Raw genomic sequence first — 26,228 nt, forward strand, 5'->3', positions numbered from 1 at the left:
TTGCCCCAAGATCAGGTAACTAAATAGGGGATAACTAGAGGGGGAGTTGGAATTGCACTCTCTCTTCGCCCCCGCAGAGCACCACTTTCCTTGATTCCTTCTTTCTCTAATGGAGAGGTTACATTATATAGCATATAGTGTTACTGACACACAGGGTAGGACTTGGTACATCAGCAGCATGCTGCATATACTACAATCATTATAGGAGAATAAGTTCACCTACCCCAACTTGTGCACGGAATTTTGGGAACATTCATACATTAAGCATCTAGTTTACAAACCTGACATTATTAAGGTCTCCTTTTTTTTAAAAAAAAAATCTTTATTGTTGAAAGTATTACAGGTACCCCTTCCCCCCATTGACCCCTTCTACCCCCCCCCCCCCCCGGCCTTCACCTATGGTCTGTGTCCATGGGTTATGCACATATGCATATATGTTCTTTGGTTAATCTCTTCCCACCCTCCTTCCCCTCTTCCCTCTGAGTTCTGTCAGTCTGTTCCATGCTTCCATGTCTCTGGATCTTTTTTTTTTGGTCAGTTTATTTTGTTCATTAGATTCTACATATAAGTGAGATCATGCGATACTTGACTTTCTCTGACTGTCTTATTTTGCTTAACATAATACTCTCCAGGTCCCTCCATGCTGTCTCAAAGGGTAAGAGATCCTTATTTTTCATTGCTGCATAGTGTTCTGTTGTGTAAATACACCACAGTTTTTAAATCCATTCATCTACTGATGGGCACTTGGGCTGTTCTCAGATCTTAGCTATTGTGAATAATGCTGTTATGAACATAGGGGGGCATATATTCTTTCTGATTGATGTTTCTGGCTTCTTAGGTATAATTTCACCTTTATAACTTCAATGTCTTAAAATGCTTAGTCTAAAAAATAAGTGCATTTAATAGTTTATCCAAAATATGCATAAATAAACATGTAATAAAGCAGTACAAGAGGATTGTAGTCATTGTCAGTTTTTGTCAAATAATTCAAAATAGCTCAGCATCTCATTCATTTCTCCAGTCGCTTCCTACTGCAATCCAACAGCACCGGCTCCTGAGACATGCCACAGTGTTTACGCTACGCTAATATCTCCTTAGGTGTAGATGTATTTTATTTTTGAGTGCACATTTAGAATTGTTGTATTTAGATGCAGAGAAAGAACAATTTAATTGTCATTTACTACTCTCTGGATTCCTTTATACTTCAAATACTAAAATCCAGGGCGAGGCTGTGCGAATCCAGTATGTTGCCATCCATCTCCAAAACTGCCTTCGGACTCATTCCCTCTGCCGCTGACCTGACTTGGGATTCCAAGTTTCAGTTCTATAAACATCGTCTGCATCAGCCATCGTGTCGGATGCAGGATATTAAAAAACATGGAATTCACAGAGGATTGCCCTTGAAGAGATCAGTGTCTGGTGGAAGAGGCAGACAACTGACAAATAATCACAGCCACGCGTGACGCTTGTTCATAAAGAGGCATTCTCCAGTTGCATGAAGAAGCATACGTGAACGGGACAGAGCCTCAGCATGGCCAGTTTTAGCTCTGATTATCTTGACTAAATGCGGCGATTTTATGCTGAGTTCCTGTATTGCACCAGGGTGACAGTGATGAACCTTATGGTCTCTCACCTCACAGAGCTCCTCATTTGGGAAGAGGAGCCGTTTTAAGCACTTTAAACACACACATACGGGCACACACACATCTCTGTGCATAACGTGTGCGTGTTTGTGTGACCTGTGAGAAACAGGAAAGCAGATGATGCTACAAGCCATAACCACAGGGAACAAATTGCCCACAGCTGTCAGGGAAGGCCCTCTGAGGAAGCAGTGTCTAAGGCGGCTCCAGAAATGTGAAAAGGGCTTGGGCCGCTGAAAGAGCAGGCGGTGGGAGAGGAAGAGAAAGGCCATTCTGGGCCCAGGAATTAAACTGCACAGCCCTGCAGGAGTCTGGTTCCGCTGGGCGTGGGGCCACCGGCTAGTTGGGCGCAGTGGCTCTGAGGCCCGGCACCGCCGTCCACCAGCCCGACAGAGGGCCCGGCTAGAGGGCGAGCGTGCGCGCGGCCCTGAGCGCGAGGCAGAGTCATTCTTCTCCGGGGAGGATGGTCCATGTTAACCTCCCCACTTCCCTGTGCGGGTTCCGCCGCATGCCGTCCACCCTGCTCCCCGCCGCTTTCCGCACACCTCCTGGGGGCCGCGTCCTGAGGGCGCCGCGGCTCCTGCCAGCGTGGCCCATCGCACCGGCCCGGCCCGCAGGCCCTGGGAGCTGTGGCCTGCAGGTTCCCCTCCGGCCGCTCTCCTGCGCTGAGCAGAAGCAGCCTGCAGGCCCACGTTTTTCAGAAAGAGTGCATTCAAGTGTCACTTTCACCATTTTCCCCAGGGTGCGAGGGTCATGAGGAGGACGGACCTTGCTTCCCAGAGTAGGTCGGATGGTGGGGTGCAGGGCTGGGGGTCCCCTTCAAGAGACTGAGGAGGCCTTGCACGGCCAGGCGAGTTCAGAGCTGAGTCACCGCCTGGCAGCGGGAAAGAAGCACAAAGCGCACGCCTGGGACACGCGCCCCGCGGCCGAACGCGGCGCGGGGAAGGACAGAGCGCACGCCTGGGACACGGGCCCCGAACGCGGCGCGGGGAAGGACAGAGCGCACGCCTGGGACACGGGCCCCCGAACGCGGCGCGGGGAAGGACAGAGCGCACGCCTGGGACACGGGCCCCGAACGCGGCGCGGGGAAGGACAGAGCGCACGCCTGGGACACGCGCCCCGCGGCCGAACGCGGCGCGGGGAAGGACAGAGCGCACGCCTGGGACACGGGCCCCGAACGCGGCGCGGGGAAGGACAGAGCGCACGCCTGGGACACGGGCCCCGAACGCGGCGCGGGGAAGGGCAGAGCGCACGCCTGGGACACGGGCCCCGAACGCGGCGCGGGGAAGGACAGAGCGCACGCCTGGGACACGGGCCCCGAACGCGGCGCGGGGAAGGGCAGAGCGCACGCCTGGGACACGGGCCCCCGAACGCGGCGCGGGGAAGGACAGAGCGCACGCCTGGGACACGGGCCCCGAACGCGGCGCGGGGAAGGGCAGAGCGCACGCCTGGGACACGGGCCCCGAACGCGGCGCGGGGAAGGGCAGAGCGCACGCCTGGGACACGGGCCCCGAACGCGGCGCGGGGAAGGACAGAGCGCACGCCTGGGACACGGGCCCCGAACGCGGCGCGGGGAAGGACAGAGCGCACGCCTGGGACACGGGCCCCCGAACGCGGCGCGGGGAAGGACAGAGCGCACGCCTGGGACACGGGCCCCCGAACGCGGCGCGGGGAAGGACAGAGCGCACGCCTGGGACACGGGCCCCCGAACGCGGCGCGGGGAAGGACAGAGCGCACGCCTGGGACACGGGCCCCGAACGCGGCGCGGGGAAGGACAGAGCGCACGCCTGGGACACGGGCCCCGAACGCGGCGCGGGGAAGGACAGAGCGCACGCCTGGGACACGGGCCCCGAACGCGGCGCGGGGAAGGGCAGAGCGCACGCCTGGGACACGGGCCCCGAACGCGGCGCGGGGAAGGACAGAGCGCACGCCTGGGACACGGGCCCCGAACGCGGCGCGGGGAAGGACAGAGCGCACGCCTGGGACACGGGCCCCGAACGCGGCGCGGGGAAGGACAGAGCGCACGCCTGGGACACGGGCCCCGAACGCGGCGCGGGGAAGGGCAGAGCGCACGCCTGGGACACGGGCCCCCGAACGCGGCGCGGGGAAGGGCAGAGCGCACGCCTGGGACACGGGCCCCGAACGCGGCGCGGGGAAGGACAGAGCGCACGCCTGGGACACGGGCCCCGAACGCGGCGCGGGGAAGGACAGAGCGCACGCCTGGGACACGGGCCCCGAACGCGGCGCGGGGAAGGGCAGAGCGCACGCCTGGGACACGGGCCCCCGAACGCGGCGCGGGGAAGGCGGGGTCCGGGGGGGGGGGCGCGGGCGCGGCGGGAACAGGTGGCTCGGGCGCGGGAGGCGCGCCGCGCTGGGCGACACTGTGACGGGGACGCGCTGCCGGGAAGCGCGCTCATCTCCCGCGGCCCGAGCGGCGTCCGACCCCACGCGTGCCTGTGCGTACAGTCGTGTTGGAGCGCGGACCCCGCCGCCGGCCGCAGCGCGCGCAGTTGACCCAGCCCCCGCCCCCGAGTCCAGCTCCCCGGCCTCTGCACCCCGCTCCCCACTCTCCACCCCAGGCTTCCGGGCAGCGGGGATAAAGGGGCTCGGCCTCCGCCCCCCGCCCGCTGCCCGCACCCGGCCTCCCGGCGGCGACATGAGTCTCGGACCCGGCTCGCTGCCCCGGCCCGGCCCGCGCCTGCTGCTCCTGGGGCTGCTGCTGCTGCCCGCGGCCCGGGGCGGGCGTGAGTGCGGGGCGGGGGCGGGGGCCGGGAGCGAGGCTGGGGGCCGGGAGGGGCCGTGACCACCGGGCCCCTGCGCTCGCGGGCGGGAGGCCCTGGGCCCGCGCAGCCCCGCCGCCCGGGCCGGCGTTTCTCACCCGGGGGGCGCGGGGTGGCGGGGAAAAGCGGGGGGCAAGGCCCCCAAAGCGTCCTCCCCGGGCCACCCCCCACTCGCGCCTTTCCCTCCGACAGGCCCGACGGTGGCCGAGGACCGGCAGTGCGTGTGCCTGCGGACCACCCCCCGCGTGCACCCCGAGCGCGTGGCCAGCCTGGAGGTGATGCGCCCCGGGCCGCACTGCCCCGCGGCCCAGATGCTGTGAGTCCCGCGCCCCGCACCCCGCTCCCCCTCGGCCTCCTGCCCCCCTCCGCGCCCCGCACCCCGCTCCCCCTCGGCCTCCTGCCCCCCTCCGCGCCCCGCACCCCGCTCCCCCTCGGCCTCCTGCCCCCCTCCGCGCCCCGCACCCCGCTCCCCCTCGGCCTCCTGCCCCCCTCCGCGCCCCGCACCCCGCTCCCCCCTCGGCCTCCTGCCCCCCCACCCCTCTCCGCGCCCCGCACCCCGCTCCCCCCTCGGCCTCCTGCCCCCCCACCCCTCTCCGCGCCCCGCAGCACCCCGCTCCCCCCTCGGCCTCCTGCCCCCCCTCCGCGCCCCGCACCCCGCTCCCCCCTCGGCCTCCTGCCCCCCCCACCCCTCTCCGCGCCCCGCAGCACCCCGCTCCCCCCCTTGGCCTCCTGCCCCCCCACCCCTCTCCGCGCCCCGCACCCCGCTCCCCCCTCGGCCTCCTGCCCCCCTCCGCGCCCCGCACCCCGCTCCCCCCTCGGCCTCCTGCCCCCCCACCCCTCTCCGCGCCCCGCAGCACCCCGCTCCCCCCTCGGCCTCCTGCCCCCCCACCCCTCTCCGCGCCCCGCAGCACCCCGCTCCCCCCTCGGCCTCCTGCCCCCCCACCCCTCTCCGCGCCCCGCAGCACCCCGCTCCCCCCTCGGCCTCCTGCCCCCCTCCGCGCCCCGCACCCCGCTCCCCCCTCGGCCTCCTGCCCCCCCACCCCTCTCCGCGCCCCGCAGCACCCCGCTCCCCCCTCGGCCTCCTGCCCCCCCCGCGCCCCCGCACCCCGCTCCCCCCCCCCCGCCTCCTGCCCCCCCAGCGCCCGCTGCAGGCCCCGCCCGTCCCGCCCGCAGAGCCACCTTGAGGAGCGGGAGGAAGGTCTGCCTGGACCCCCACGCCCGCGCCTATAAGAGGATCCTCAGGGAGCTCACGGGAAGGAGGCTGGCGGCCCACTGAAGCTGCTCACCTACAACGCGCTTGGCTTTTCTTTTTTTTGTTTTCATTTTCAATCTAACTTTGGAAAAACCTGATGTCTTATTACCCTTCAAATTCTTAATAAAGTCAACCAAGTTGTCGTGCATTCAGAATATTTCTTAATGGAGCAAAGCATCACAACTGCGTATATAAAGAAACCCGAGAATTCTAAGCAGAAGTGGCCTCTGAAGGAGGCTTTGGCCCAGTGAGCACTGGGTCCCCTTGGCGTTCTGTTCGCCGAGACCCACTTGCGTATGCCCACGATCGCATTACTTAATAGCTACTTATTTACATGTCAATGCTATGATTATTTTTGTCAGTAAATATTAATAGCACTTAAACTTTACTGGAATGCTTTGTAAAAAATAAATAAATCAGACTGCGTTTATCCTCTTGAGATTTATACTGTACCCCAGTACTAGGAAACTAATAAAAATAAAACCAGAACCTCTACCATGTAATGGAAATATATCTATATTCCAGAGAATGATAGTAAAATATTTTACTCTTTATAGGTCCTTTGATAATGCTGACATTACACAAAAATCAAATGTTAAGAACAGTTTTCATACCCACAGTAGTGCCTGAGTGAACCCTGCACTTGGCAAACCCGCAGAACTGGTTCATAGTCCCTTCCATTTGTACACCGTGAGAGCTGCTCTAAGGATGCAAATGTCTTGCATAGATCTTTTTCCTTAGTATTCCCAGGTTCAGTGAAACTGTATTTTCAGTTTACCACTGATCCACGAATCCCTTAACATTGGAGATATTACAATTATATGTTAAACAGCCGTGGAAGCCTGGAGAGAGGCAAAGTTGTATTTTCAGTCATGCTTTAGGAAGACACTACTATTCTTTCGGGAGAAAGGAAGGTGTTTAAAGATGGGTGTGTTCACTTCCCATTGCTTCCGTAATCAGTTACCACCAATTCAATGGCTTAAACAACACAAATTTTTTATCTTACAGTTCTGAAAGTCACAAGTCCAAATTGAGTCTTGTGAGCTAAACTCAGAGTGTCCTGAGAGTCGCATTCCTTCTGGAAGCTCTAGGGGAAAATCCATTTCCTTGTCTTTCTCAGCTTCTACAGGTGACCTGCAGTGCTCAGCTGGCGGCCCCATCTTCCATCTTCAAGCTGTATCACTCCAACCTCGGCTTCTGTTGTCACTCTGACCCTCCGCTTCTACCCTACCTGCCTCTTACAAGCACCCTGGTGATTATGTTGGGCACATTGGGATAATGCAGGATAATGTTCCCATCTCATGATCCTTACATCTGAGGTCTTTTTTGCCATATAGGTAACATTTTCTCAGGTTCCAGGGATTACAGCATGGAAATCCCAGGGGGAGAGGTCATTCATTATTCAGCCTACCATAATGGACAAGAAGGCAGAATCTAGTTGAGGCAGGAGAAAACTACAGACCTTCACTCATGAGCTAATGTCGTTTTAACCTAATATGGTAGTGTTTGTGCAGAGGAAGGGATCCAACTGCTATGCTAAGAAAAAATGTAGAATGGTACAAGTCAGTTTCCTTGGGGAGTGTGGGGTGGGGAGCAGCAGAGGCTTTGAGAAACTACTTAACTAAACACTATTTCTAGAGGTTTATGAAGTACCACAGTATCTACCTTCTGAATTTCCACGCCCACTTTGCCTATTAGGTAACATTATTCGCATTATGGAGTTGAGGTAACAATCTCAGAAAGGTTAAGGACTCTCCCAAGGCCATGGCTTCTTAGAGGCTGAGCAGATCAGTCTGACTACCAACTGCCTGCTCTCGCTTCCCCACTACGCTGCCTTTCACACAGGCCAACGGCATGTTTATTGATTATTCATAGAGGAACTGTTCCTTAAACCAGCTCTGGAAGGTGGAGGAGGAATTCACCAGGGAGGCAACGGGAAGAACACAACTGCCACAAGATGAAAAATAAGTAGAAAGACACAGGATCAGTAAGTCCTCAGCATGTTTATTGCTCTGCAGAGCTGGAGTGTCTGTGGGGAGAGTGAATGACGGGTTCCCAACTAGTTATCACCCATTTTAAGTTTTTCATTTTCAGTCCGCCTTATGCATAGTCATCCGAATTATCCTTTCAAAACACAGATACTTCCCTGCATAAGGCTTTCATGGTCCAAAGTCCCGAGCATGGCACCCAAGTCTGTGTCCCACTCACTCCCCGTCAGTGCTTTAGTTTCCTCATCTGTAAAATGGGAGTGTTCTGAGTGTCTGCTTCATAGATTACTGTGAGGACTAAGAGGATGATGTATGGAAAACACCTAGCGTCCTTCCTCATGTATAGTCTGTGCTTTAAAATTAGCAAGTCTTAATTATTATTATCACTCTCAATATTTCTTTCTCTCAATGCACCGTCCCAGTTATTTTGGAGTGTAGAATAAGTCATTTATTTAACAGAGTGATACTTGGTGATAAGTAGCAAAAATGATTGCAGTGGCAATAAAATTTCCTCAAGTCAAATGAATTTGGAGAGAGAAAGCATTGAAAATGGGGTGTGAGTGGTACAATACTTTTTGCTTGTTTTTCCTCTCACTCCCTGCCTCAAACAACACACTTAGTTGGAATCAATAATTAGTAGGTGTGACTCAAAGGGGCGAAGAACCAAAACAAAATTTCCAGTGTCAACAGATGCTGGCGCCTTGTAAATACTCCCTCAGAATGACATTGACTAAACACTTTCAAGCTGCCCCGTTATCGGCAATGGTATCGAGAGAGCTCTTTGCTGCTGGGAAGTGGCCAAGTCAGGTGCAGTTTACTGCAGCTGTTTGCCATTTTAAACATTTATGGAGTCATAAAGATTGAATGTACTTAAACCTTTTATTTATTTATTTGTCTGTTTATTCATTTTATTATTTTTTTTTTCATTTGCTGGCTTGAAGCAGTCAGCAGAAAATGTTCACAAACTGGGCACTTACTGCACAGTCAAGAACCAAAACCACCAAAGATTATTTTGCTCTTGGAAGTTGTTCCTCATTTTTCTACTTTTTGTTTTTTTTCTCCCCTTCTAAGGCCTGTGTGATAAAAAAACAGTTTCCTCTTCAATGCATAGAGCATTGAGGTTTAGTTGGTTTTAAAGATACATACTTTTTTTGTCATTATAAAAGACAATGAATGCATGCTCATTCTAGATAACAGGAAACAGAGAAAATAAGGAGGAACTTTAAAAAAACAGTTTTGCTACTCCAAAAAAATGTTCTTTTCTCTTTTGAAAATATTAGCCATTTAATATTGTCAGGGGGCAGGAAAGAACTCCCTCCACTCTGCCTTTCCTCTGTCCAGTCTTAGTTCTCATGACTGGACTAGTTAGAAAATGAGAAGATCGACACAGACTAGATTAATAGAAGAAAAAGCAATCTAACGTGTGCACACAGAAGAATCACAACTTGAAGCTGACATCACAGAATGAGGTTCAAAGATATTATTGCAGTAGGACTTTCTATACTTTTTAGACAAAGAAACAATAAATTTTTGAGAAATCAACAGGACAAAGTGCTCATCAGAAAGGGATCTAAGCAGGCTTGGGTATATTCATCGATGAGGAATCAGCACTAAGCCTGGGCGTTACGAGGTTTGTGCATGCATGCTTTCCAACCCTGGATTTTATGGCTTTGGTAATAAGGTTGCCTCTCAGTCTTCAGGAGCAGGGAGAGCACCTGTTATAGAGATTTATTTTCTGGTTTTGAGCAGACAGAGGAGAGGAGGACTCTTTTCAGATGACTTTAGTCCAAATTAATAAGTATCCCACTGGGGGATATCTTGGGGGCAGGCAGCCTGCCCTGAGCCCTGACAATGTAGCTATCAGGTGAACTGCTAATTTTCCATAAAATACTTTCTAAGCAGTCATAAAGGAAACACTTATTAATGACTTTGTTGCATTGACATTAGTTAGAAAGCATGTCTTGTCTCAGTTTGGGGTAATAGAGTAAGTTTTTCCCTGGCCAGGGAGAGAATGTGGGACCCGTGTGGTCTCGCATTCGCTTATGCATTTATACTGTGTATATATGTAGTCACTGTGTGCTTATGTATGTATATATGTATGCATATCTGTATTTACATACACACACCCCTAAAACAAGTTCACAATACAATACTTATACTTGCTTTGTACAATGTGTTCTGATATTTATTTTCTATATTATCCTATCCTACTTTATCCACTTTTTAAAAACAATGTTGGCCACAGGCCTATAAAGTGATTTCATAGCCCACTGCTGGATCGTAACTCATAGTTTGAAAACATTGCTCAATTTCTTTGACTAAAGAGTCAAATTTTAGCATTCTGTGTTGGAGTCCACACTCTAATTCGTGCTTTCCAGGATATTTAGGACAGTACAGCCAGGATGCTGAGGACCAGCAAGATAGTTAAATCTCTTTTCCTGCAGTTCATCTTCAGCCTGAACCTCCAGGCCTGACCTGGGGTTGGAGTCCTTGGGAACCCCATGAGGAGCAGCTCTGGAGGGGAAGGTGTAACAGCAAGTAGGACGTTGTCGGATTGTTGAGATTCTGCATCCTTTACTGCTGGGGTCTCTTATTTATACTCACTGCCCACTTGGCTTTAGCCATGCACACCCCAGTTTGGGACCCCATGCAAACTGATTTGAGAGTTGAAAATACATTGCTTTCTAGGAGGACTTGGAAAAAGCAAACACACTTAGTGAATTAAATTCATGGCTTTATAATTATTTCTTCTTCACCTATAGCTCTTTCCCTTATCCCTACAGTTTCTGAATTTAGCCCAATAGGTTTTGAATAAGATAGTCTTGGGTCACATCTCAATTTGACTCTGTGTGAGTCTGAATTTCATCAGTTTCCTCATCTGCCAAACAAAGGCAGCACTGTCCACCCCACAGTGCTCTGGAAAGGAATAAATCTCCCTTACAAGACGACCCAGCATGGGTCTGACTCAGAATTAAAACCCAGTAAATACAAGTTACTTTTCTTCTCTTTTTTGGAGTTTTATCCCCAGAACACATATTTACAAACAGCAGTGGCCACAATCCTTGAGCTAATAAACAATCTATTAAGAACACAGACAACAAGCCAGACCATCTCCCAACATGGAACCACAACCCAAAGCTTAGGTGCTGATAACTAGTTAAGAAAGAAAAGTTTAACATGATAAATACAAGCTGTATTACCCTTCATGGTAACAACTAAAGGAAAGTCAAATAACAAAACCACAATGTTTATCAACCATCATATCTGTAAGGTATACAGGACTGCTGGTGATGTGGAGCCTGGCTTAACTGTCTATCTACTAAAGAAAACAAGGAAAAGAAATAAACTTTGGATATAACATTGTCAAATGTTTATTTCATTGCTGAAATGGCACAACATGGGGATTATGCTATTATTAGCTGGCTTGTGGTGAGAGGTAGTAAAAGTTGAAAGCAGAATGTCCAGCTCTTACTTACCAGCTGTGTTTGGAGATTGTTTTCTTTTTCCAGTAATTCTAGAGATAACAATAGGATCTATTGTAGAATAAGTAATAAAGCAATTTATACTTATCTCCACAGAATATGATTAAACTGACCTGTAATTCTTTACTTGTTTTCCTCCTTTAGATCAGGGAATAAAGGTCATGCCTATTAACCTCTCTTTATTCCTACTTCCAGAAAAATGACTGACAAAGTAGGTGCTAAATAAATGTCAAATATTAACTACATGGAAGGAAATAATAATGCAGTTAGCAGAGTGCTGGATAAGGCATCTTACCAATGCAAAGTTGGTTAACTCCTGGCCTTGTTAGGCAAAGAGACTAAACCAAATTTCTCATAGACATTGCAACACACTCATGCCATTTGCCCCATCAGTGATTTGTATGATTTTTCGTTAGAGTTCCCTCTGTAACTATCAGAGAATCTGCCAAGAGTTTTGCTCACCTGTCCATTTACCCCTCTGATCACACATGTATGCTATATGAGCTCATTAAATGTTATTTGGTTATAGATATTCACATTCGATGGATAACATACACGTATATAAAATACATACAACCAAGCCATTCACCACTTCTACCATATCTAATTGGATTTCATAGTTCTTTAATGTCCTCAACTATTTTAGAAATGTTAATCAATGGACTAGCTCAGGTATACACTTACAGAACCGCCCCTTTCACATAAATATCATTTCAGATTCCCTGCCTCCAAGATTACCTGAATATATGGACAGAGCCTAGAAAGGAAAAATAAAAACAAATACATTTCTGGCCAAAAATGTGAAGGATAATGAACATTGGAAAATACTGTTGACATTATGCCCAATATCATGCTTTTATGATTATTTATCATTTTCCTAGTTGAAATCTATTTCTTTATGCTGTGCAGGCTATTTTCTTCTGTGGTTTACACATTCATCTTTCAACTTCCTAAATTTTGTTGCATGATATCATAATGTCATAATGATGTTTTCATCTCCAAAACAAACTTCCTATGTGATTATTTCTAAGAAAAGTTTTTTCATTTCCTTATTCTTTTGAAATTTTGGCAATCCTGAATTTCTTCTTGTTTCACTATATGGTCATCATGTCATTTGTTTAGTGAGTACCACTTCCAGAAAGTTTAGGAAACAATTTTAAGAAAATAGAGATGAAAAACCATTTATAAAAATATTTTTAAAAATCTGCCCAGAACTAATATATCAAATGGTTCTAAGTGTTAAGTGAATGATTTCAAATATTTGTAGGCTGATCATATCATCAGATTATCGTCCAGGAACAGAAAAATAAATAATCTAACATTGTTGAAAAAAGTAGACAGGATAAAGGAAGAATTTTATGGTAGAAGTTGGACTTTATCCATCTTACATCTCCTACTACACCTATCACATTGTCTTATACACACAAATACATGTTAAAAAGGTATAAGATGAATAGCTATTATCTCTTCATTTCCTGCCCAAACCTTGTACTTCTAATTAGCTGGACCCTCCCATCTCCCATCTATTATGAGTCAGATGGATCATAAAGGCCAAACATACTCCAGCTCCATTTGTGGCAGTCAACCAGGACCTTCCTTGCTTTATTTCTGACACTGCTCAAATTCTGTTCTAGACCTCGGCACCTCAGGCCTTCTGGCTTTGAATATATCAGAAGGTCCCACTTGAGTTCTTTGGACCTATTGACAGACCTTAGTCTCAGAACCTTCTAGGGACTTTGATTCAGACTTATTTCTCTGGTTGCCCCAGATAGAATACTCTTCCCCAGCTCTTACACATAATTCAAACTCTGGTTCACCTATGTCTGATGAGAGGTTTTATTCATGCTGAGTGGTCAAAATAGACAAAAGAAAATAAGAACATTTTAGGCTGTTGCAATCCTTCAAGACTATCCTGACTTTATAGGAAACAGTGGCCTGAAATGATTTGTTCACGTATTATTTCAACAAACATTTGTTGAATGCTTAGTATGAACCAGATACATATTGGAGATGGGTAATGCAAAGACAAATGAGATATGTTATCTCCCTTGCAGGGTACATAATCTAGCATGGGAGTGTGTAAACCAGTGCTCCCCCACAATGTGACCTGTATCCAAGGGTCAAAGTAACCACTGGGATAGAGTTATGGGCTTTCTGATGGAGTCGGCATATGAAACGTTTCCTAAGTGAGTGACAAGCAGGAGCCTCTGGTGACTGGGCCATGTCTATCCTCCTGCTCGGTCTCTCTGCACCCCATGCTTCAATGTGAAATTCCAGGTTTAAAAAAACACAAGAAATCTACTGAGATTAAAGACGACAGTGGACTGAGTGGAAGCTATACTGACACTCTCCCAGGACCAAACTGGAATTACAACTAAAATACAGAAAAATCATCCTGAATAATTAACTGCAACTGAAGATGAGCTGGAGAGCACCCTCATATCCAAGGAGGAAAAGTGGACACCACATAGAAATTGGTAGGAAGTTCAGAGGCGAGAGAGGGCTGGCCAGGATCCCACAGGCAGCAGCTGAAGGTCCGGAGAGATAGCTCAGCTGTAGGGGGTTTCCACTGAGGACTCTGGGGCCTAAATCCCAGGCTGGGATTCCCAGTCAAGAGCACCAGAACTGAGAAAGGTGCCCACATAACATATGGCTGCGAAAAGCAGCCGTGTTTCTGTCTGCCAGGAAGAGATAGCTGGAAATGCAGGCACCCTGTTAAAGAGCCAACACATAAAGGTTCATGTGTAGCCACTCACCTTGGGCTCCAGCAGAGGGAGGGCAGAGTGGACTGGAGCAGTGTGAGCAGAATCTAGGGTTGTAGGCTCTGAAGATAGAGTGTAGAGGGCACTCTTCTGGATTCCTGTGCCGAGTCATTCCCCCATACTTCAGAGGACATCTTTCACAGGCAGACATTTACTTTCCAAGCAGCCTTTTGCCTGAGAGGGAAGCAATTGCCCCACCCTGCTGGAAAACCTCTTGTCATACCTCATGGAGTTTCTATAGCCTGAGGTTCATTAAGAGACTGATAACATTCAGCTGCCCCACCCTGTGAAGTTTCTATAGCCTGGGGCTCATTAAGAGAATCAGATTAATCAGGCTGCAGGCAGAGGCAGACCTCAGAGTGCTTTTAGTCTTTGCCTGATGTACTTCTGGATCCAGGCCTTGGAAAAGCAGACTTTGGTGTGAATCTTGGTCCTGTCCAAATGTGCCCAGCCCCAACAGAAGACAACTCAAGCCTAGGGTTGTTGATAGCTCCAAACAGGGTACTCAAGGCCAGTCACAAACAGTGTTTGACATTGGCCTGCACCAAACACCTTCCAAAAAGACTGAGAGTTCTAGCAGGCCTACCTAATACATAGAAACAAACCCAAATAGGCAGCCAAAGTGGTGAGACAAAAAAAAAGAGACCCAAATGATAGAACAAGAGAAGTCCCCAGAAAAAGAGCTAAATAAAATGGATATAAGCAAACTATGAGATATAGAGTTCAGAATACTGATTGTAAGGATGCTCAACAGCATGAAAAAGATATGGAAACTATGAAAAATGACCAGTCAGAAATGAAGAATGACGTAGCAGAAATAAAGAATACATTGGAAGGAATAAACAGCAGTTTAGAGGAAGCTGAGGATTGGATCAGTGAATTAGAAGACAGTAGAAAAAAAATCACTCAGTCAGAGATCCAAAAAGAAAAAGCAATTAAAAAACAGGAGGACAGTCTAAGGGAGCTGTGGGACAACATTAAGACATAACAATATTAGCATCATAGGAGTGCCAGAAAGTAAGCAAGGGTTAGAGAACCTGTTTGAAGAAATAATGGCAGAAAACTTTCCTAACCTGGTGAAGGAAAAAGTCACACAAGTTCAGGAGGCACAGAGAGTCCCAAGCAAGAAGAATCCAAAGAGGCCCACACCCAGACACATTATAATTAAAATGCTAAAAATTCAAGACAAGGAGAGAATCTTAAAGGCAGCAAGAGAAAAGCAATCTGTTACCTACAAAGGAGCTCCCATAAGGCTTTCAGTTGAATTCTCATCAGAAACTCTATAGGCCAGAAGGGAATAGCATGATGTATTCAAGATAATTCAAGAAAAGGATCTGAAACCAAGACTACTCTATCCAGCAAGGCAATCATTCAAAATAGATGGTGAAATAAAGAGATTCCCAGATAAAAAAGGCTAAAGGAGTTTATCACCACCAAACCAACATTGCAAGAAATGTTAAGGGGACTGCTGTAATAATAAGAAGAAATAGAGAGAGAAACAGAGGCATAAAGAATTAAAATGGCAATAAATAAGGACCTATCCATAATAACCTTAAGGATTTAAGGGAGAGATCAACAGCAATACAGTCATAGTCGTGGACTTTAACACCCCACTGACTTCACTGGATAGATCTTCCAGACAAAAAGTCAACACAGAAACAGTGACTCTAAATGGCACACTAGATCAGATGGATCCAATTGATATTTACAGAACATTTCACTCTAAAGCTGCAGAATACACATTCCTCTCAAGTGTACATGGGTCATTCTTAAAGATAGACCACATGTTAGGACACAAAACCAGTCTCTACAAGTTCAAGAGGATTGAAATCATATCAAGCATCTCAGATCACAAGGGCATGAAATTAGAAATCAACTACAGTAAAAACACTCAAAAAACATTCAAACATGTGAAGGCTAAATAAGATGTTATTCAACAATGAATGGGTTACCAATAAGATCAAGAAAGGAATCAGAAACTTTCTGGAAACAAATGAAAATGAACACACAACAACCCCAAGTCTATGGAACACAGTGAAAGCAGTCCTAAGAGGGAAGTTCATAGCAATGCAGGCCTACCTCAAAAAAAGCAAGAACTTTTTTTGGTAAACTATTTAACCCTACAATTTAAGAATTAGAAAGCTCCCCCGTGGAGCCATCTGGACTAGGGCTTTTGTTTGCTGGGAGTGTTTTTATTACTGCTTCAATTTCATCAGTTGTTATTAGCCTATTCAGGTTTTCTGATTCTTCCTAATTCAGTTTTATGTGGAACCTAATGAACAAAATAGACTGAGGAACAAAATAGATTCAGAGACATAGAAACATGGAACAGACTGATGAATCTCAGTGGGAAGGCGGGGGTGGGGGAGTAGGTGGGGTGAGATTGATCAAAGAGTTTATATGCACATATGCATAACCCATGGACACAGACAATAGTGTGGTGAAGGCCTGGGGTGGAGGCAGATTCCGGTTGGAGGGGATCAGTGGGGGAAGTGAAAGGGGGATATCTAATACTTTCAATAATAAAGATAAATTATAAAGAAAAATAAATAAATAAATAAATAATAAACTACTTACTTTTTTTCTGGGGTCATACCACACTGCTTCCAGCTTTCATGCCTTTGCTCACTTGGTTCTCTTTTCCTGGAATGAGTCCCCTACCCACTCACCTTAGGTAGCACCCTCCTCTGGAAAGTTTTCTCTGATAGCTCCTACCCTTCCAAGGAGGGCATCAGATGTGCCTCCCCCTCTCTTCCGAGTCCCTGTAAAGCTCTGCACATTGCTGAGTATCGTGGCCTCCAGACAACTTCTTATCTTTCTGTTCTACTCCCATAGACTGTGGATTTGGTAGTGGCACAGTTTGTCTTTTCCCTCTTTGTAGCCTAATTGAGAATCTAACTTAGTTCCTAGCTTATAAGTGGTGATAAATGTTGAAGAGATGAATGGCTAGATGGGTTAAAAATAGAGTAAATAGAGCGGTTTGTGTAGGAAAGTTACTTCTAGCAGAAGTGTGAAAGATGGATGGTGTTAAGCAAAACCATTTCACTAGCAAGAGAGAGACATCTAATTTAAATGGTCTTAAAAAAAAAAAAAAGGAGAGAAAAGAAAATCTGTTGGTCTACATAACCAAAAAGTCCATGAATAAATCAGAGCCACCTGGAAGACTTAGGTGTTTAAACAAAGTTTTAAATAATTTGTCCCATTGCATGTGCTTTTCTCTGGGAAAGTGTCGTTGTAAGGCAGGCTTTCTTCAAGCACTGGCTAACTCTAGGCCTCATTTTACCAGTTTAGCAAAAAACAAGAATAATTATGAACCTTTTTGTACTGTTTCAACAGAAACTCTAGGGACCGTTTCTCATTTGACCTGGCTTATGGCACTTGTGCATCTGAATCAATCATCAGGGTTGGGAGAGTGAGCCCCTAAAGGAAGGAACTGAACCCCATGGACTATACACAGGTAGATCTAGGGTGTGTTATCAGAGAAAGAGAAAGGGGAACAGTTATGCAGTCGAAGGGGAGTCTTGAATAGAGAGGTTGATTCTGTTTCTGATGCACACTCATGCCCTTGCCCTTTAGGGGTAGATTGAACCAAGAATTTAATGTCATGTTCAGAAATCTTCCCTCTTCTTCACACAGAGCAGAGTCACTAGGTAACCTTAGGGAAATGGACCTGGAAGCTGTGGGGGAATAAGCTCTTAAGGCACGCTAGGCGTAGACCAGGGCTCCACTGCCCATTCCTGCCTGCCAGGCAGCATGGCTCATTCCCAGGATGCAGCCGTGTCCTAGCCTAAGTGCCCTCACAAAAGCAGAGCGAATCATCAGCCTGTCATACAGGCAGACTGATTTGGGGAAATGTCCCCAGCGTACAGGACTAGAGAGCTAGGACGAGCGAAGTAGACAAAGAGGGTGTGGGCAACTGGGGTTTAATCCTACTGGAGATGTTCTGAGAAATCAGGTAGAATAGCTGCCTAAAACATGAAAGAAGGGGGAATGTTTATTGAATGCCTCCTGTTCCTTGCTGGGCAAGAGATTTTCCATGGTAGTGACAGAGAAACTTTGTGGCAGAAAGATTCCTGGTTCAGCTGAGGAGAGGAGCTTTAAGTTCACATCTGCCTGCGGTTGGTGGCTGCAGTAATGGCAGGGGAAAAACAGTGGGCCCAGAAGCTGTGAGCATCCTGGATTGTACTAATGTCAATTCTGAAAGATTCATGATGATTACAGGGCAAAAGAAATTTACCCCCCAAAGTTTCCATTTTAAATATTCCATTTCTTTAAGAGTCATTGCATGGGTTCAAAGATTGTGCATAAAAACCTGGCGAACAACATGCAAAAGTCATTGTATTGTAGAAATACTTCTTCAAACAACAGAATGAGCACTAGACTAACCATCCCTGTGCTTATAAATATTTGCATATTTTGGTTGATGGAGATATTACAGATTCAAATGGCATGTTAAGAAGAAAATAACAGTGACCAAAAAGAAATTTTTCTTTTTATTACATTTCTGAAAGCAAGTGATTTTGATGAAAGCCATTCCCAGGAATCAAATCTATGCAATCTACATATGTTGGATAGGCTTAATTTGCTTTTCTGGAAGCTCCTTTCATAACCTGGAATTTTGAATTTCCTATGTACCCCTCACTTGCATCAGTTGTGTGCTGGGTCATTACAGCAAATACTTCCTGTGTTTCTTTTAGTTACAAGAAATAGATGAGCAATTTAGACATCATGATTAATGCTGAAGATAAGCTACCTGAGCATATGAAACACCATGAATGTCCAAACAGGGGAAGTAGATATTTTGGATTATCATATTTGAGCAAATATGAACTCAACAAAAATTCAATCCCCTTTCTGGGAAGCTACAATGTAAAGCATGTGAGTCCACTGCTTTTATTTTGGTGGTATTCTAAACTGACTGAGAAGGGGAAACTTTTATTAAAGCAAACTTTTTAGTTTGAAATCATTTTAAATTTACAAAAGTTGCAAAGAGTGCACAGTTTCAGTACACCCTTCTCGGGGTTACCCACTGTGAACATTTTACATTACCAAGGTACATTTGCCAAAGCTAAGAAACCAGCAGTGACACATTACTATTAACAAAACTCCAGACTTTATTTGGATTTCATCGGTTTTTCCGCTTACTGTCCTCTTTTTGTTCCAGGATGCAATCCACATTGCAGTTAGTTGTCTACGTCTCCATTCTTCTTTTTGAACTGTGACAGTTTCTCAGTCTTTTCCTATTTTTCATGACCTTGACAGTTTTGAAGAGTACTAGTCAGCTATTTAATATTCCTCAACTTAGTTTTGAAGAATGTTGTTCCCATGGTTAGACTTGGCTTATGAACTTTTGGAAAAAATGCTAAAGAGGTGATGCACCCTTCTCATCATATCAGACCAGTGGTCCGGGATTTCCATCAGGCATCACACTGATGATGTTACCCTCCATCATGTCGTCCAGGGACAGATGTTTGCCAGCCTCCCAGTGCACTCCACGTCTTCGAGAGGTTTGAATCCAACCTGGAGAATTACACTTACTTCTTCTCTACCTAATGCCGAATCAACCAATGTTTCACTATTTGAGAAAACAGGAAAGGCGTCAGGTTAAAACACTGGAATTCCTGGACAGAAAACAGACGTGTCAATGTTTGTTTCTGGAGAAAGGGGGACCCACACTGAAGGTCTTGGAGTAAATGAAACAGGGCTACCGGTGGGATGCAGCATTTCATATTTTCCCCACACAGCTGAGTAAGGGTGCGGCAGGTCCCTCCTCTCTAGTGTGCAGGTGCTGCTTTGTCCAAGGACAGACCGCAAAAGGTGAGCCCCTGAGCCTGCCCTACTAGCCCCTGCACAGCTCCAGAGTGACCCCCAGCCCTGTATGTCCTAGTTCAAATCTGAACCCCTCGCATGGGGAAGATCTCCCAGGAACCTAGGAAGTTCCAGCGTTAGAGAGGCAATAAGGGAGTTCAGCAGAGACGGAAGGGTCATGCCACAGCCCTCAGCTTTCTTTGAAATTAACTGGGTTCAACTTTGACAGGGATCCTTCTGATCACCAAATGGAAAATAAAGCCAAGATATCCTAAGTGTGATTTAAGAAAATAAAACAAGGGAACAGGTAGAATATTTCTCTCTAGATCCCAGATAACTGTGATATTTTTAACAGAGCAACACACACACACACACGCACAGACGCACATGCACACACACATGCACACACATGCACACGCACACATGCACACACGTGCGCACATGCACACACATGCACACGCGCGCGCACATGCACACACGCGCGCACATGCACACGCACGCACACGCGCACATGCACACACACATGCACACGCGCGCACATGCACACACATGCACACACACATATGCAAAACCGAAATCTAGAGAGCCGCGGAATAAATATAAAGGCAGTGCGTGTAGATAGCTAAGCGAAGGCTGCCCCGGGCCCCGCCTTGATTCCTTGATTCCCCAGGTCTGGTAACTGAAGGGACAACTCTCGCTCTAAGGCGCCGCCCTGCTGGAGGGTCTCTGGCGCGCCCCAGCCCGCCCTGAGCCGGTCCCTCGCGGACGGCAGCTGCCCCGTGCGGATCCGCGCGGGCGGGGACAGCGCAGCCGGCCGAGCCCCGGGGCGGCGCTCCCGGGCCCGCGACCCCGACTCCGCGGCGGGCGGGCCTTCCCGCGACCCGACGACCCAGCTCCGGGAACCTCCCGCCCCGGGCTGCGAGCTTTCACCCCGACCCTGGATAAAAGGGGTTCGCCCGTCTCGGGGAGTCACAGCTCGCGCTCCGCCAGCTCTCCCGCCAGCTCGCGCTCCAGACACCGCCCGACCCTCCGAGCTGCGCCCATGGCCCGCACCGCCGCCGCCCGCGCCCCCCGCGCCCCCGGGCTCCTCCGGGCCGCGCTGCCGCTCCTGCTCCTGCTCCTGGTGGCCGTCTGCCGGCGCGCTGCAGGTGACACTCGGGGCCCGGGAGCCCGAGGGCGGGCGGGGGGCGCGGGGGGCGCGGGGGGCGGGCGCCCGTCGGGGGGCAGCCCCGCTAACCGAGCCCCCTGTCCCCGCAGGGGCGCCCGTGGCTTCTGAGCTGCGCTGCCAGTGCTTGCAGACCTCGCAGGGGATCCACCCCAAGAACATCCAGAGTGTGCAGGTGACGTCCCCGGGACCCCACTGCGCCCAAACCCAAGTCATGTAAGTGCCTGCCCTGGTCGCCCCAGACGCCCCGCCCTGCCCCCAGCCCGCCCCGTCTCACCCGGACCCCCTTCTGTCCGCAGAGCCACCCTCAAGAATGGGCAGAAAGCTTGTCTCAACCCCGCGGCCCCCATGGTGAAGAGGATCCTGGACAAGATGCTGAACAAGTGAGTTATGGGGCCAGAGTCACTTGGGACAGACACTGGGGTCTGCCCCCTGAAACCATGCAGGGAAACCCAGGGTTAGCTGAAGGGGTGAAAATGATCAGTATTTCACGACCAGATTTGCCAGCAAGGTCACGAATGTGCCCTGGTGCCACAGGAGCCCGGGCGCGCGGGGATGCGGCCGGCTGGCCGTGGGGACACGGGCGCCCCTCCTCCCGAGAGCCCCTGGCCGTGCGCAGCCAACGGCTCGGCGAGGACCACGGGCACCCCCCCCCCCCCCCCCCCGCCTTCCTGAATGCGGGCGCTCCCGAGCCTGCCGGCCCCCAGCAGCCGCTGTGCCGGGCTGGGGAAGCCGCGGAGTCCGGGCGCAGGGCCGGGGCCGTGCGCCTTTCCTGGGCAGCCACTAAGCGCACCCGTCTTCCCGTCTTCTCCCGACAAGGACGGCCCCGCCCGACCGGAGGAAGCAGCACCGAAAGCAGGCCCTGCCCTCCAGGAGTCCCAGAGTGAAAAGCAGAATCGGCCGCTCCCAGCGCCACCTGGATTGCGCTTAATATGTCCGAGTATCTCCTGGGAGAGTTCTTCTACGTATTATTTATTTATTGGTTGGCTTTCAAATATTCTGTTAATATTTTACATGTAAAATCATTAAGGATGTGACTGACTCTACTTGGGCACCATATTGTTATTTTTATTGTTTATTTGATGTCAACCCATGTTCTTCCAATTCTGATTCCTATTTAATTTGAAGGTAAAATGTTTGCAAGTATTCTCTAGTCATTAAAGCAATATTTCTGAGAAGCCCACAGCAAGGTCAGCTGCTATGACAAAGGATGGGGGAAGCCAAGCAACACTGAGGTCATGGTCAGGGTAGGGGGACGTATGTGTACATCTGCTTTTGTGACTGTTCAAAAGGATATCAGTTGTTATGCACTGAAACAATTTCACAGTATGTGGTCAACATTCCTAATGTTGAAGCTTTAAGAATTAATATCCCTTGGGCATTTCATGTCTTTCTTGTAAGGCAGGTGTTTAGTGTTAATTGTGCAATGTTTGTATCTTTTAAAAAAAGAGATTTAAGTATTTATGGATGTTTTTGTGAAAAAACACATGAAAATAAACTATTTCAAAATCAACAGTGTTTGTTTTATTTTCTGGGAAAAAAGTCACTATCTTTACTGTATAATCTGATGATTTACATCGTTTCTCAACATTCTTTTCCTCCTGGGCATTCAATTGGCTACCCATATAAATCAAACGATAAGTTATCCTTAACTTCATCTGATGATAGCTGTCATTCTACTTGGCTCTCACCTACCCAAGAATGTGGTTTTCCAACTGTGGTCCAGCTCCTCCCCACTCAGTGCAAGAGTCATATGTTTTTACTGATTTTAGAGAAAGAGGAAGGGGGTGGGAAAGAAAGAGAGAGAGAGAAACATCGATGCCCTGAGGGGACTGAGCCCCCAACCTGGGCAGTTGCCTAGACTCGGAATCTCAGTGGAGGCCCTTAGGTGCACAGGACACCCAGCCAGCAGCTGCGCCAGCCTGGGCTATTGCTGTTTTTTATAAGGAGCTCCTTGCTACCTTGCCACTCAAGTTTACCTCCATAAAAAAACATTTACATGTAAAGTGGATTTTTTTTCTTCAAAACTAAAACAATTTTTATTATCAGTAGAAGCAAAAAGAGTGAATGGCTGATTACTTCACTTAGAAAAAGATCTAATCGATAGTTGGGTTTAATTTCTAACCTCCATTTATAAGGAGCTAACAGTGAGTTTAATGTTTATCAAATAGAATGGTTTTAAGATTGAGTGCATTAGTTCCCACTTTTTATAGTGCAATTTTTATGGAACCTGATGATTGGTTAGCTTCAGAAAGCTATGGCCGCAGCACCCCTGGTTTCCAAGACAAACAAAACTGGTATGTCACGGGAGGAAAGATCCCTATGATCTAAAAGAAACCACATTCCAAACCTTAAAAAGCAGGAATGTTTGTGGACATGCGGGGGGTGTGCTTGTCTCGGATTAGGGGCTTGTTCAGGAAATCCTGAGCCCGAAGGTAAAAGCCTTTGGCAGAGGCAAGAAGGCGCGACCAGCAGCCTGAATAGTTGAGATCAAGTTCTGTCTTGCTCCAAGGAACTGGGTACATAAGGGCTTTTATTCTAAGTAACAAGGAACAACCTCTGTGAGCTTTTGTTTGCACTTAAAAGAATGAAAAATAATAATCTCTTTATAACTCCGATGTAATTAGTTATAAATGAGAAGGAAGGAAATTTGTAAACTGTGCAGCAGTAAATAAATGCAAACCATTCTAGGACCTCATTTCAGCTGTGGAGAGGGTGGCGCTCCTGCAGATGTTTTGCCCTCCAAATTAGAAGTGGGAACTTTTTTTAAGCGAGAGGTAGTAGAAATTGTACCTCTTCCTCCCCCCCCCCCAACAGTTCCCTGGAGAAGAAACCACATAGTTCGGAGAGGAATGGACAAGTCAAGTATTAAAACCAGGAGCTGGTCTCCTAGCATCCAGGCAGGAGTTTTGTTCAAAATCTGAGAGATCATACAAAAAAATTAGTTCTTTTATTATATAGATGGGACTGTGGAGGCTCAGAGACCGCTAAGTGATTAGCGAATGTCACAGAACTGTTTTATTTAAAAATGGACTGGGCCCAGCCAGGCATGGCTCAGCGGTTGAGAGTCGACCTAGGATCCAGGCGATCAGGGTTCGATTCCCAGTCAGGGCACATGCCCGGGTTGCGGGCTGCAGCCGGTCGATGACTCTCTCATCATTGATGTTTCTATCTCTCTCTCCCTCTCCTTTCCTCTCTCTGAAATCAATAAAGATATATTTAAAAAATAAAATAAAATAAAATAAAAATGGACTGGAACTCAGCATTCTGATAGTTAGTATAAGACTATTTTCGTTAACTAGATCATTCCGATAATTGCCAAAGAGGATTATTACCTTGAAATCTTGGTTCTAGGATTGGCTTTCTAAAATTTGTAGAACAAATCTCAGAGTACTAATTAATAACCAACAGCTGATTCATACCACAAGCCAGTGTTGAGCGGCTTCAAGGAACTATGAATATCGTGGCCAACCAATTTGAAGGAAAAAGTGAGTTCAGCCACCTTGTGTGATGGGCTAAATTACTCTGCCAGTTATCTATTGTCTTCCGAAAAGGTAGTGGCTTAAAACAATAACGATTTGATTCTGGCCCATGGGCCCACACATCATCAGTTTGGGTTTGGTGGTGCAACAGCTAAGCTGGGCTCAGCTTGGTGGTTCTTCTCATGGCCTCTCCCGGGGTCACTCGTGTGGCTGAAGTCACCCGGTGACTTGAGCAGGACTGCTTCACTTACATGCCTGGTGGTTGGTGCTAGCTGCTGGTTGGGCCTCATGTCTCTATCAGACGAGCCCTGCTATCTCCCTATGATGACAACAGCATTTCAAAAAGGCAGGAGTGGAAGCTCCTAAGTTATTTGCATTTTTGGTCTGGAGCATCCACATCACTTTTACCACATCTTACTGGCCAAAGCAAGTCATAAGGTCAACACAGAGTCAAGGGATTTGGGAAACAGACTACATACCTTGAAGTGAGAAGCTGCTAAGAATTTGTGGCTATTTTTAATCTTTAACAATTATTTAATCTTTCTGGAATATTCAATTTCCTCATCTATAAGATAGAAACATGCCTTGTAAAGTTTCCAGATAATATACAAAAAGTTCATAGAGGTGTGTTGACACAAAGCAGAACTCAATAAGTAATCATCACCATTATCACATTACATTACACCTCTGTTAGTGTAGCTAAATATTTTAAAGAATAAAGCATAAGATTACAATTAAAAATAAGATTTTTTTAGTGACTTGGATTTTTATATAGGTCTCAGGCTTGAGTGAAAATTCAACTAATAAAATAGATTGTCTATAAAACCTTAGAAGTTGTTAATCTGAGCAATTTAAACAATTTCGATCTAATTGTAAATTAATTCTGCCCCAGATCTAGTATAGATTTTAGTAGGTCTATAATTAGAGGCCTGTATTTGATAAAGAAGATCCTCAGATCTTTTATCAACCTGTTTAACAAACTTCTCAACAACTATCATGATGTCCTAAGCCTGTCTTTAAAGTTAAAAAAAATAAAATTATTTGGAGTCTTTCAACATTTGGTTATCGACCTTTGTATACTTCCTTATTACCATCATAATATCTACACATATTAATAACATAGCATTTTGTGACCTCTACTTGGTACAGAAGAAAAACGAGACTCAAAGAAATGAAGGTTATGTCTGAATGATGTTCCTAACTTATTCACAGCTTTTTGGTTTGTATAAAGGATGAGGTCTGATCAGTCACTTGAATGTTGCCAAGTTATTAATATTTATCTCATTTTGAGACTGCAATACCTTTTTTCCCTTCCTTGACATGCCAATACCCTTGTCTTAGTCTGTTCAGGCTGCTGCAGCAAAATACTGTGGACTGGGTGGCTTATAAACAACAGACATTTATTTCTACTAGTTCTGGAGGCTAAAAGTTTGAGATCAGGGTGCAGCATTACAGACTAGTCTTTGTGTCATCACAGGACGGAAGGGTCTAGAGAGCTCTGTGGAGTCTCTTTTGCAAGGGCACTGATCCCATTCATGTGGGCTCCACCTTCATGGCCTCCCAAAGGCCCCACCCCCTAACACCATCACGTTGGGGGCAAGGATTCCAACCCCCCCAAATAATTTTATGTTAATTTGTGGGGAAACATAAACATTCAGACCATAGCAACTCTTCACAAAGCTGCGCCTCTTTGTGCACTTACCTGTCAGGAATGTTTGTCAGCCTTTTATTATGATGCATTTTCTCTCATTTTTAACAAGTCCAACGTTACTTCCCCTTTGATGTCTTCCCTCCCGCCTCCTCCAGCCAAGTCTTCCCTCCTCTGTCTCAGGGGTGCCCCAGGTACATATCTAGTATAACACAGATCAC

General features: G+C 47.7%; 2 protein-coding genes across 2 annotated transcripts; both read left to right on the forward strand.

Moving 5' to 3' along the window:
• The first annotated feature begins 3,996 nt into the window (after positions 1-3,996).
• Positions 3,997-6,101, forward strand: LOC308561005 (platelet factor 4-like). The gene is made up of 3 exons (XM_081145413.1): positions 3,997-4,384; positions 4,613-4,736; positions 5,594-6,101. Exons 1-3 carry the CDS (start codon positions 4,297-4,299, stop codon positions 5,694-5,696), a joined length of 315 nt encoding a protein of 104 aa, XP_081001539.1. The 5' UTR covers positions 3,997-4,296; the 3' UTR covers positions 5,697-6,101.
• Positions 6,102-20,558: 14,457 nt separating this feature from the next.
• Positions 20,559-22,339, forward strand: LOC308562493 (growth-regulated alpha protein-like). The gene is made up of 4 exons (XM_081148660.1): positions 20,559-20,860; positions 20,970-21,093; positions 21,177-21,260; positions 21,697-22,339. Exons 1-4 carry the CDS (start codon positions 20,755-20,757, stop codon positions 21,806-21,808), a joined length of 426 nt encoding a protein of 141 aa, XP_081004786.1. The 5' UTR covers positions 20,559-20,754; the 3' UTR covers positions 21,809-22,339.
• Positions 22,340-26,228: the final 3,889 nt, after the last annotated feature.

This window comes from Miniopterus schreibersii (genome assembly GCF_964146895.1).
Source record: "Miniopterus schreibersii genome assembly, chromosome: 1".
Lineage (NCBI taxonomy): Eukaryota > Metazoa > Chordata > Mammalia > Chiroptera > Miniopteridae > Miniopterus > Miniopterus schreibersii.

Coding starts and splice junctions, on each gene's coding strand:
- LOC308562493 (XM_081148660.1), top strand. CDS start 20,755: ATGGCCCGCACCGCCGCCGCCCGCGCCCCCCGCGCCCCCGGGCTCCTC. Junction 20,861..20,969: donor CGTCTGCCGGCGCGCTGCAG/GTGACACTCGGG, acceptor CTGTCCCCGCAG/GGGCGCCCGTGGCTTCTGAG. Junction 21,094..21,176: donor TGCGCCCAAACCCAAGTCAT/GTAAGTGCCTGC, acceptor TTCTGTCCGCAG/AGCCACCCTCAAGAATGGGC.
- LOC308561005 (XM_081145413.1), top strand. CDS start 4,297: ATGAGTCTCGGACCCGGCTCGCTGCCCCGGCCCGGCCCGCGCCTGCTG. Junction 4,385..4,612: donor GCCCGCGGCCCGGGGCGGGC/GTGAGTGCGGGG, acceptor TCCCTCCGACAG/GCCCGACGGTGGCCGAGGAC. Junction 4,737..5,593: donor TGCCCCGCGGCCCAGATGCT/GTGAGTCCCGCG, acceptor TCCCGCCCGCAG/AGCCACCTTGAGGAGCGGGA.